The sequence below is a fragment of the Carlito syrichta genome, unplaced genomic scaffold (assembly GCF_000164805.1).
Source record: "Carlito syrichta isolate Samal-C Ts95f unplaced genomic scaffold, Tarsius_syrichta-2.0.1 Scaffold317060, whole genome shotgun sequence".
NCBI classification, from domain to species: Eukaryota; Metazoa; Chordata; class Mammalia; order Primates; family Tarsiidae; genus Carlito; species Carlito syrichta.
Window position 1 is genome coordinate 1786 of NW_007261156.1, and position 12820 is coordinate 14605.

The window sequence follows — 12820 nt, forward strand, 5'->3', positions numbered from 1 at the left end:
TCTGGACTCTGCTTTTCTAGGTAGACAGTTTCATGCTTTAACTATTTAGTCCCCGACAGAAGGCTGAGGCAGAAGGATTGCCTGAGGTGACTGTGAGCATGCCACTGGGCGATGGAGTGAGACTCCCACTTAAAAAACAAATAAGCAAAAAAATAAATATGACCAAGGTGTGTAGAATGTTGATGCTCTAAGCACAGCTAGGAACCAGCAAATCTAATACACTAAAATCATAATACATTTTAAAGGAAAATGTGGCCGGGCTCGGTGGCTTAGCCTATAATCCCAGCACTTTGGGAGGCCGAGGTGAGAGGATTGCCTGAGCCCACGGGTTCGAGATCCACCCGGGAAACTTGGCAAGACCTCATCTCTACAATAAATAAAAAATTAGCCAGGTGTGGTAGCGCACCTATGTACTTCTGGCTACTTGGAAGGCTGAGGCGGAAGGATCGCTGGAGCCCAGCAGGTCAAGGCTGCTGTGGCTGGGAGCGTGCCCCTACACTCCAGTCTGGGCAAAGAGTGAGACTCCAACTCAAAAAAAAAAAAAAAAAAATGTATATATATATATAAAGGAAAACGTGTAAAAAACAAATTGGAATTTTGAGATTTTTTTTTCATTTGAAGGTAATCTTAATGCTACTAAATTCACAAATATGCTAATTTAAATACCTAATCTTATTTATCTAAAACACACATTGCAAACACACAAATATCTATTCTCTCCACATATCAGCACCCATTCACATCATGGTTTGGAAATGAGAATAGATTCCCCTTAAACTGCAAGTCATCAGGTTTTTTTTTACAGTTAACTTTAGCAAAATACATATAAAATAGTAATAACAATGATCTCCTTCACTTGTTAACTCACAAGGAAACACCTTTAAAACTGCATTTTGTTAAAATTTCTGTACCAAAATGATGAAAAACTGAACTTCAGAAATATTGAAAAGTTAAAAATTCCTTAATGTTTTATTTCTGGTACCACTACCACAATTCACAGGGCAATATACCTGATGCAATGAAAAGACAAAGACAAAGACAAAGCTGCAACAGATAAAAGACCTCAGAAATGTACATCTAGGTGACACTACATTGCATTAATCAACAGATGCACTTTTTGCAAACTGTGGTTATGACTGTCCTGAATGAGAAGGGTTTCCTATTTAAGCTGCAGTAACTTTCTGACTACGGATCATTGTTCCTTCTATGGCAGATTTTTACAGTTCCTCCAATGCATGTGGGACGACTGTCTTAAAGTAACCTGCAGCTTTCCTGACAACTCCTCGTTCTCTCTTCTGCTAAGAACTGTAGCCTTTTTCTTCTGTTTTTAGAACCTTCAGTTACCATACCCACCACTTCGGCCATCAGATCCGTAACCACCACCATAGGGACTGCCCGAGCTTCTTCCACCAAAAATGCTCCCTTTCATGGGTTCATAATTTGATTGCTGTTATCCACCATAATTACCAAAAGCATTATAGTGCCCATCTCCACCATAGTTACCACCTCCAAAATTTCCTCCTTCATTGTAGCCATCATATCTTCCGCCACTACCACCATACCCACCACCTTGGTTTCCATATCCTGGTCCACCACCACCATAAACTCCTGTACTACTATATCCAGGACCGCTGCCATAGTGGCCACCATCACCTACAAATCCATTATGTCCACCTTCACCTCCATAACCACCTCTGTTGCCACCACCTCCACCATAATAACCTCTTCCACCAACGTTTTCACAACGGCCAAAATTGCCTCCACAACCCATAAAATTGCCAGATCTACCTCCACAACCTCTTTGTTATCCAGTAGATTTCATCTCTTGTTTAGAAAAGGCCTTTTCCACTTCACAATTATGCTCATTAATAGTGAGATATTTCTTTTTTTATTTAAAAATTGTGGAGTACAATTCAGGGTTAGGTATACAAAAATTCATTGGGCAGTTACCCTTGTTGATGAGATGTGCCCCCTGCTTCACCAGGCAGTTTTCCACTGCTGCCAATCCCACCTCCCCGCCACCCCCCCCTCCGCAGTTTCCTGCTCCTGTCAATCCTTTTCTTATAGTATTACAATAGTTGTTCAGGGTTCACTTATGAGTGAGAACATATGATACTCAGGTCTTTGTTTCTGTGAAAGAATAGTGAGGTATTTATGAACAACAGTTTTATCAACTGATCGTATCATGATCCCCAAAAGTTACAAAAAGCAAATCCCCTCTTTTTTCCACTCTGCCTGTCTTCCATAACTTCTATGGTTTCAATGTTGCCATACTTTTCAAAGTAGTCTCTCAAATTATATTCTTCTGTATCTTCTTTAATACCACCACCAAAAATTTTCTTCACTGTTAGATGGGCACCAGGTATAACAGAATCCTAGCCAGAAACAACTCTCTTTGGTTCCACTACACGCCTATCAACCTTGTGTAGTTGAACACACATTGCTGCATCCACTTCTTCAACACGAGAGCAAGTCACAAAACCAAAGCCCCTAGAGAGTTTTGTTTTGGGGGGTCTCTCATTACCACATGATCTGTGAGTGTGCCCCATTTCTCAAAATGTTCCCTTAAACTATCATCTGGAGTTTCAAAGCTCAGACCACCAATAAACAGTTTTCTCAACTGCTCTGGTTCCTTTGGATCATGCCCTCACCTCCCCAGGGCGACCAGGTGGCAGTTTTACCTCCATTTTGAGACCAGACTTTCCTCTTCCAACTCGAGTTCAATATGGGATCGAGAGGAAGAGGCCGCTTTAACAAGCACTCCTGTATTCCAGTTTCAGGTTCACAGAAAACAGTAGGATTATATATTAACACAAAAACCTCCATGTGGACCCATGGAATGGAACCCACCTAGCTATTTTAACAGAGATAACTTAAGATAAAGTCTTGATAACCAGGCACTGGAGAACTCCAAAGGCTGAGAGAATACAGATGATCACAGAGGTAGACACTGCAAGAAACTACTACCCCTAGGGCTGAGGGATCAAGGAAGGACATAGGAATCATGAAAACCTAGATGCTGGAGGAGAAACCCATGGAACTCAGGCCTCTGAGGAGGGTGCTTTCCAGGCCCCTGGCATCACTTTCTCAGGGAGGGACTGGGTGCCCTGCTTGCCCCAGGTCTTCACAGGAGGCCACGTGGCTGATGTGTACGAAATTTTTAGATGCAGCCAATAAATGGGGCCCGTAACACATACTCTGAGGCACCTGCCCATCTCTCTTGTGGCCTTGGTGCCCCTCACCCCCTCCCTGTGTCTGCCTGGTAGGTAGAGTGGCTGACCTTGGGTGGGTACCAGCTCTGAGCAGGGACTGGACCCTGGACCACTTGGGGCTAAGGCCGGGAGGTTGGAACCAGCTGGACCTGAGCTGACTGGAGCTGCCAGGGTGGGGAAGGGTGTAGGTCATGCACAAGGCCCAGACAACCTGGAAGCCACAGGCAAGGCTCGGGCTCCCCGAATGGCCCAATATGTCCTTTCAGTATTCTAGGAGCTGGGATAGACCCGGGGGCAGACTCCACGTTGAATCCTGGCTCCCCACATCCTTACACTGTGCCCTTGGCAAGGTCTAGAACCTTGTGCTCCAGGTTTCTCCTCTGTAAAGTGGGGATACTAGTGTCCCCCGACCTGCCTAAACCTGCCCAAGGACAGAAAATGCCACCAAGTGCCAGGAATCTAAGGAGGATCAGGAAAAGAGAGTCTCTGGGCCCCTCTCCAAGATGTGGAACACTAGGAAGGGAGCCTAGAGACCCCTCTGGCAGGGTCACAGGCAGATCTGCCTCCCTCACGCTGACTGGGGACCCTGATGCTAGGGAGTAGGGTCTGGGTGCAGAGGGCCGGCTGAGGCAGAACCTGGGAGGGGAGGTGGAAACATGGACTGGGAAGGAGCAGAGTTAGAAATGGAGGAAGCAAGTGGTTTGATATAGGGGGAATGCTGCCGGGAGGGGATGTGGTAGGAAGGTAGCCCACCCACCATCGGTGGAGTTGGGGAGGAGCCTGGTCACACCACCTGGGTATGAACAATGGAGTTGTCAGCCATCCTTTTATATCTGAGCCAAAAGTACCAGAAGATGGCACACTGGTATCCACTTGAGCTGCAGGCCCGCACCCATGACGATAAGTACCTGATATGGTAGCACATCACCATCTAGCACCAGTGTTTACCTGGACAAGGTGAACTTCCTTGGCCCTGTCATGCAGGCTTGGGCAGGAGCCAGGAGCTCCAGAGCTGGAAGGTAGCAATTGCCACATATTCTGCTCCCTCTATTGCTATTATTGTTGTTGTTATTATTATTATTATTTTGAGACAGAGTCTTGCTTTGTCACCCAGGCTGAAGTGCAGTGATGCAATCACAGCTCACTGCAACCTTGAACTCCTGGGTTCAGACAATACTCCTCCCTTAGCCTCCCGACTGACTGGGACTATGGGTTCATACCACAGTGCCCAGCTAATTTTTAAAAAATATTTTATAGAGACAGGGTTTTGCTATGTTGTCCAGTCTGGTTTTGAACTCCTGGGCTGAAGCTATTCTCTGCACTCCCCCACATGGCACAGACTGACCAGTTGCCCCCTAGCTCCCCAGTGGTGTCCCCAGTGCCCCAGAAAGGTCCCCAGACTCCTAAACTTTCTCCCAATCCTTTTCTAGCTGTGGTTCAGGCTAGTTGTGCCTGTGGATACCCCGGTCCCTTCTGGGACCCTCCAGGGCTAGTCCTCGTGGCCTCATCCTCATTCTGGTCCTTGTAAAGTCCCCTTCATTAGGTTCCACAATGGGGATTCCCATGCATAAGCCCTCCTCAGACAGGGTGTCTGTGAGGCAGTGCCATGGGGCTCAGGCACACACAGGAGGTGAAGGCAGGGTCACAGCCTCCAGCCCCAATCCTCTGCCAGGGCCTCTTCCCAGCCTACTCTGGGCCTCTTCAGAATCCTTACTGCTGTGAGAATTCCGGGCTTCCAATCCTCATGACAACACCAAGGGAAACGAAAGGTTCCAGAATGCAGGATCTAGGTCCAGGTTGGAGAGGGCCCAGGGCCGGGGGCTCTGGCTGGACATAGGCCCGGGGCTGTGGCTGGCCCTTTGGCTACCACTGTGGGTCCCAGCACATCTAAGAATGGGCCTGGAGCTCTACCTGGACCTGCTGTCAGCACCCTGCCGTGCCGTCTATATCTTTGCCAAGAAGAACAGCATCCCCTTTGACTTCCAGTTTGTGGATCTGCTGAAAGGTCAGCCTGCTGCCCCTGGCAGGCCTGGTCCTGGGGGAGGCAGGGCACACAGGTAGGGGCATTTCTGAGGAGCAGAGACGGAGACCCAGGTAGTCCCCACAAAGGTCAGCAGGGAAGAAAAAGGTGCCATGGGACTTGTAGGCTATGTGCCTGTCAAGCTGACCTTAGCCAGTCCCCCTAATGGGTTTCCACACTGAGATGAGCAGGTTCTTCTAGAGTCAAGAGGAAGAGAACAGCTGGAAGTGCCCAGGCTCCCACCTGGCATCCTGGACTTTTCCTGTGGGTCTTCAGCACCTTGTGGTCTGCAGCACCTGCCCACCAGGCTGGCAAAGGGGGCAGAAGAGTGCAGTCTGCCCATACTCATTCTCTCCAGTGTCCAGACTTGCTCAGAGTTACACTGACCACGTGAGAGGATTATGAGTCAGCTTCTAATTCTGTCCCAAGCACAGAAGGGCTCCAAAAGCTCAGTGTGCAAAGGCAGATGCCTCTGGAACTTGGAGGAGGAGACATGAGAGCTGTGGGTATAAAAGGGATGCGAGTGGAGCCTCCAGAAATGTTTCCACCTGGAGACAGCTGGTCAAGGAGCTGTCTTGACTCCTACTGGCACATCAGGTTCCTTGTTCAGATGACCCCGAGTGTGTCTGAAAGGCTCCCCTTTGGCATCCAGCTGTGTGCTGTGTCCTGGCTTCCCTTGCTGCCTGCTGTAGCTGTCTTGTCCCCCTTAAAGTGTTACTGACTGCAGGTTCGTAGGATCTCGTGTAGTAGGGATTGACACGAGGCCACACAGATTCCCAGACAAGGCTTTACTGGGGGATTGTACAAGGGAGACAACTCTGGAGGAAGAGTTCTATAGCTGGCTCATGAAAGGGGCTGTCCAGGGCCTTTCACTAGATAAGGGGAAGGGTGTGATGTCAAAGGGAAGGTATGTTAGCCTGGTTTGGGAGGAGTTTTAACTGCACAAACATAGTGTAGGTGATGCTGGGTGGGGCACAGTGTGTTGCTCTGTGAGTTCTTAGACTCTGCCACAGAAAGGAATTTCAGAACGAGTCCAAAGTATAGTTAAAGAAAGTATTTATTAGAAAGAAAAAGACATGCTAAAGCTTGGGTACTTTAAGAAAAAGGACATATGCTTGCCTTTGACAAAAACTTTATATACTTTTGCAGTAATGATTAAGCAACCGTGAGCTAAGAGCAGAGAGCTGCAGATATCTCAAACTTACCACCTCTCAAACTTTAAGGTCACAAGGACCTTCTAAATAATTAAAGTTATCACCTAACTAGATTTTAGCTTTTCTTAGAACTTCATATCTGTGTTTGGGGCAATTTCCCTATTGTTTCTGTGATTTACTGCCTGGTAGATCAACATTCCAGCCCACAAGGTCATTGGGTCTGGTGTGTCTGGTCAATCGGGTGAAGGTCATGTATGGATAAGAAAGATGGCTGAACACTTACCCTATGTTAATTCTGACCTGCTTAAGAAAACCTGCCTAACTCCTTCTAAATTATGCTAACTATGCCTGCCTCATAGATATGTATTTCTTGCATGTACAAATAATGATGGATAAGTCTCGCCTGGGGAGGGGAATTTATTATTATAATGAAGCAAGAGTTACAATCAGACATTCTCTGCTCCTTGTGAGAATGCAGGAAAGTGGTGGGCAGGGGGTTATTGTTTCAAGCAAGATTTATGATGAACCACTGTTTATCTTTTTTTTTTTTTTTTGAGTTGGAGTCTCATTACTTCGCCCAGGCTGGAGTACAGTAGTATGCTCACGGCCACCCCAGCGTCGACCTGCTTGGCTCAGGCGATCCCTTCATCTCAGTCTTCCAAGTAGCCGAAACTACAAGCATGCACTATCATGCCCAGCTAATTTTTTTATTTATTGTAGAGATGAGGTCTCATCAAATTTCCCAGGCTGGTCTCAAACCCGTGGGTTCAGGCAATCCGCTCACCTCAACCTCCCAAAGTGGTGGGATTACAGGCTTGAGCCACCACGCCCGACCGAACCACTGTTTATTTTAATCGGTTTCAAGGTTGTGGTATGAGAGATGGCTCTAGATGGAGCGTTGTTGCAAAGTCTGGTGGTTCAAATATGTGAGGGTCAGGGTGCAGTGGCTCTTGCTTGTAATCCTAGCTTTTGGGAGGTGGAAACAAGATGACTGCCTGAGCCCAGGGGATGCAGTGCACCTGTAGTTCCAGCTACTTGGAAGGCTGAGGCAGAAGGATTGCTTTAGTCTAGGAGATAAAGGCTGTGGTAGCCATGACTGTGCCACTACACTCCAGCCTGGGTGACAGAGTAAGACTCTAACTCTAAGTACTATCCCTGTGCTGTCTAAAAAAGGGGGACTGAGTAAGGGGTATTGGAGTGGTGGTGGAACCCGGGCCTCTAGGGCTTTGGTTGATTCATAGGCTGTGACTTCAGGTCCAGTGTTGGGGATGGGGGTTGGAGGCCTCCAGCTTCTGTGAGCCAAGAGGGTGTCTCCTAGCCCTGGGAACACAGGTAGGAGGCTACAAGAGTCACCAAGCCTAGGGTGAGGCAGGCCAGGATACAGGAGTCCTGATCCCAGCCCTTGTTCTGCCAATGCCTTGCCCCGTGACCTGGGGTGAGCCATGGTGTTCCTCAAAGCCTCAGTTTCCCCTTCTTGAAAAAATAGAGAGGAAGACATTTCAGTCTCTGGGAGTCCCAGTTCTCGCTTCTGTGGGTCCTACAGCCTCAGACCTTCCCTGTTCCCTCAGGTCACCACCACAGCAAGGAGTACATCGACATCAACCCCCTGAGGAGACTCCCCAGCCTCAAAGATGGAAAATTCATCTTATCTGAAAGGTAACAGTCTTCTCCAGAGTCCTTCTGCTACCTGTCTCTGTTCTTCATGGGAGACTCAGTGGGAGCATTTATCTTTTTTACCATGGAATATTTTCACATGTACGCTAAAGTAGAATGGATGTTAACTAATGACAGGTTAAAACCCCATGAACCCGTCACTCAGCCTCAGCCACTGTTGACTTGGGGCCCACTTTGCATTATTTGTACCCCTCATTTCCCCACCTTCCAGATACCCCATCATTTCATCCATAAATGTTCAAAAATGTACCTCTAAGAGATAGGACTTTTTTTTTTTTTTTGAATCTGAGTCTCACTGTTGCCCAGGCTGGAGTGCAGTGGCACGCTCACAGACACTGCAGCCTCAGCCTGCTGGGCTCAGAGGATCCTTCTGCCTCAGCCTCCCAAGTAGCTAGAACTACAGGCATGCGTCATCACAACAAGCTAATTTTTTGATTTATTGTACAGCCAAGGTTTCGCCAAGTTACCCAGACTCATCTCAAGCTCCTGAACTCAGGCAATCCTCTCGCCTCTGCTGCCCAAAGTGCTGGGATTACAGGCATGAGCCACAGTACCTGGTGAGACAGAGCTCTTTTTTTAAAAAAAATCTCAATACCAGGCTGAGTGTAGTGGCTAAAGCCTGTAATCACAGCACTTTGGAAGACTAAGGCGAGAGGATTGCCTAAGCTCAGGGGTTCGAGACCAGCCTGGGCAACTTGGTGAGACCTCGTCTCTACAATAAAACAAAAAGTAAGTTGGATGTGGTAGTGCATACCTGTAGTTCCAGCTACTTGGAAGATTGAGGTGGAAGAATTGCCTGAGCCCAGCAGGTCAAGGCTGTGGTGGTCCTGAGCATGCCACTGCACTCCAGCCTGGGCGACAGAGTGAGACTCCAACTCAAAAAAAAACCACAATAACATTAGGATACCTCATAAAATTAATAATTCCTGGATTTCATCAAATATCTAGTTCCTATTCAAAAGTCTCTGATTGTCTCATATTTTATTGGCAGTTTGTTTGAATCAGGGTTCAAAGAAGTTCTGACTGTTGCAGCTGGTTGATCTGTTTCTTCTGCCTGGTTACAAACCCGTAGCTCCCTTCATGCCCAAACTTTGATCTTTGCACATGTGTTGTTGTGGATGATAAAGAAGCCAAGTCCTTTGTCCTGTGGGGTTTCCCACACCAGCCATCCATCAGCAGGGCTTGGGACATTCTCCCCAATGCACATGTCCCATCAGTCCCCTCTCCTGTGTCCCTGAGACCTCTGGTCTCCCCAGACACCAAAGAGCCCCCCCACCCCATTGTCGCTGGCCTCCTTGTTGTAGATTCTGTCAGATTCTGTCCCCTCCGGCTCACCAGAGGGATACATCCTCTCCCGCCCCATCTCACATAACCCCTAATCTTAAGGATGAAGTCCATATCCTCCTTGCATCTCCAGGGCCTCCTTCCATGGCCTTCACAGTGTCTCGAGCTGTCGCATCACCCCCTGCCTGTCCATACCCTCGTTCCAGCAACACCCACTCCTGTCTCCAAATTCACCCTGCTCCTTCTTACCCTGGTATTTTAGCACGTTTTGTTCCCCTATCTGACCTGCCCTTTCTTGTGCCACAAACAACTTCTACTCATCCTCATCCTCCTTTGTTGACTATCAGGCAGACAGTTTGAGGGGAGGCCTTTCTTGGTACCCTTTGGGCTCCTTCTTACCCCAGAAGAATGTCAGTACCTTGAGCCTACCTGTGGCTGAAGAATCCAGCAGTTGAGCCAAGGCCACACTGGAGTGGTCAGTGTAAGGATGCTTGGGAAGGCAAGGGCAGCGCCCCTCATTGGCTCCTTCTGCAGCATGGCCATCCTCTTCTACCTGTGCCGCAAGTACAGCACACCCTCGCACTGGTACCCGCCAGATCTTCACACGCGCGCCCGTGTGGACGAGTTCATGGCCTGGCAGCACACGGCCATTCAGCTGCCTATGAGCAAGATGCTATGGATCAAGGTGAGCAGGGTCATGTCTGGAACTTGGGGACAGGGAAAAAGGAAATCAGGATGCCTGGAGTCCAGTCCTGGCTATGCTGACCACTGGTGAAATCAAGCAAGTCTCCCTCCCTCTCCGCCCTTCATTTTCTCAGCTCCTCCTCCTTCCTTCCTTACAGAGCTGTTAGGAGTGTGGACTGAACCACCGGGTATGAAAGAGTCTTGTTTCAAGACTACAAGGGGAAGAGCATGCAGGAGGGGTTGGTATTACAAGTCTTAGACAGGATTCAAGACATTTCACTCTGAACCGGAGAATCTCAGAGTTGAGGGGCCCATAGAGATCAGCAAACTTAAAGATGACAGATAGCCAGTACATGTATTCTTACTTCTAACCCTACACCTGTGACAGACATCACTAATCACTCACAGGATTTATTCCTGCTGGGGTCCTCAAACCCTTCGGAGCAAAAGTTGTCCCAGACAACTTCCACCAATCAGAACTGCTAAGAGCGGTGAAATTACATCCTTGGCACTGTTCAATGTCTACCTAGAAGACAAGGCTACAGAGGCCTGGAGGGGCAGGTGACACTGGGGTGCAGCCTCCTCTTTCCTTCTCTCCCCCACCCTGGCCAGTTGCTGATCCCAATGATCACGGGGGAGGAGGTTTCAGCTGAGAAGACAGAGCAGATACTGGAAGAGGTGAAGAACAGCCTGAAGCTGTTTGAGGAGAAGTTTCTGCAGGACAAGCTGTTCATCACTGGGGACAAAATCTCGCTGGCTGACTTGGTGGCCCTGGTGGACATGATGCAGGTGTGGGATGGGGCTATGGTCGCCAGAGTCCAGGCAGAGGGGGGGACTCTTCTGTGATTACTGGGACCATCATTTGAGAGTGGGCTGGTGAGGCGGGAGAGGCAGGCAGGGCTGCTGTGGGGAGCACAGGAGCCAGGTGTTGGTATCTAGGCTGGACCTCGATGCAGTCAGGGAGGATCACAGTCATCCAATGCTGGGCAGAGACTCTTCATTGTGGGAGGAACTGGAGGGTGAACCTGGGAGAGGGAGAAGAACACTGCATTTCTCCATCAGTCCGCCAGGATCCCAGATGCCTCCTCTTCCAGCTGGCTTCTCCAGGGAATGTTTGGAGGCTCCCAAGGTGTCCTCTCTGCCTTGCCTCTTTTCCAGAGCTACAGATAGACAGCTATTCAGGGCAGGTCTCCACTATGTATTTGGAGGCACCTCTGGCCATGGGGCATTTATGTGGCCTCTACATGCAGGGGAGGGTGGGCCAGATCTGACCTAGCTGCTGTGCAAGATGGCCAGTTTAGATCCTAGTCAATGTGCAATGCAGACCAATACCTGTCCCAAGTATACAGCTCTCTGCTTCACCCCTGCCACTCACAGTTCGTTCACCCCAACCCTTTTGGGTCTCTCGAACATCTTAAGCGCATCTTCCTTCCTCCTTTCTTTCCTTCCTTCCTTCCTTTCTTCCTTCTCTTTGAGTCAGGGTCTCACTCTTTTGCTTACACTGGAGTACAGTGGCACAATCATGGTTCACTGCAGCCTCAACCTCCTGGGCTCAGGGGCTCCTACCTCAGCTTCCCTAGTAGCTGAGTCTACAAGCATGTGTCACCACACCCAGCTAATGTTTTGATATTTTGTGGAAATGAGCTCTTACTATGTTGTGCAGGCTGGTCTCCAATTCCTGGGTTCAAGCAATCCCCCTGCCTTGGCCTCCCAAAGTGCTGAGATTACAGGCATGAACTACGGCACCTGACCTTGGGTGCATATTTCTTAATGAGCTGGGAAGGCTGCCTACTGGGTATCCTATTACAGCCCCTGTACTTGATCACAATGGGAGGTTCACCATGGGGGGAAAAGAATCCCTGAGTCTACCTCACAAACACCTGAGATAAGGGGTTTCCCTGGAAGAAGGCAGGACCTGTGGGAGATCTCAGGCTGGGGAAGTAGGAGCCTCTTGGACCAGGGGCCTTCAAAGATAAAAGAGCAAGACCAGTAGCCAAGCACCCTGGGGAATTCTGGATCCTTCACTCCCGCCCATATCTATTACATGGTATGTGACTCCTTGTTCAGGCCTTGGGGGTCAGCAGACTGATTCTTTGCAGAGGTAGATGGGGAGGGCTTCTGAGGCTATAGGAGAGGACTCAGGTGGGGCTGCTCCCCAGGCTGACCACACCTTCCCCTTTGTCTATCCACAGCCCGTGGGGGGCAATCATAACGTCTTTCTCAACAGCTCCAAGCTGGCTGAGTGGCGCATGAGGGTGGAGCTGGCCATTGGCTCTGGCCTCTTCTGGGAGGCCCATGAGCGGCTGGTAAAGTTGGCAGAGTGGGACTGTTCAACGTTGGATCCAATGGTCAAAGAGAGGATCTGTGAGTTCCTGCAGAAGTACAAGTGATCCCAGAGGCAGCCCATCCTGCAAGGCCTGGCTGGTTCAGCCTTCTGAGCCTCCCTCCTTAGGGGAAGTGCTGAAAAACACCTCTGTTTCTTTGCCTAATAAAGAACTGGAGCAACCATCAGGGCTGCTGAGGGAGAATTGGTGTAGCATAGGTCAAAGAGAGGTGGTGGTCATGGGTGCTCATGGTTTCCTGAAAGAATTTTAAAGTGAAAGGTTAAATATGATAAGATTGTCAACAACAATAGATGATGTCTTCGATACCCCACTTTCAATAATAGAATAACTACAGAAGATCATCAAGGAAATAGAGGACTTAACACTATAAACCAACTGGACCTATAGACATGTAAAGAACACTCTTCCCAACAGCAGAAGAAACATTCTTCTCAAGAGCACATGACA

At 48.8% G+C, this 12820-nt stretch overlaps 1 protein-coding gene and 1 pseudogene across 1 annotated transcript; one reads left to right on the top strand and one right to left on the bottom strand.

The window, feature by feature from the left end:
• Positions 1-1353: 1353 nt before the first annotated feature.
• Positions 1354-4108, bottom strand: LOC103277302 (annotated as a pseudogene).
• Positions 4109-5105: 997 nt separating this feature from the next.
• Positions 5106-12418, top strand: LOC103277301 (glutathione S-transferase theta-4). Its single transcript, XM_008074701.1, has 5 exons — positions 5106-5217; positions 7955-8042; positions 9879-10029; positions 10641-10817; positions 12221-12418. The coding sequence occupies exons 1-5, from the start codon at positions 5106-5108 to the stop codon at positions 12416-12418; spliced, it is 726 nt and encodes a 241-aa protein (XP_008072892.1).
• Positions 12419-12820: the final 402 nt, after the last annotated feature.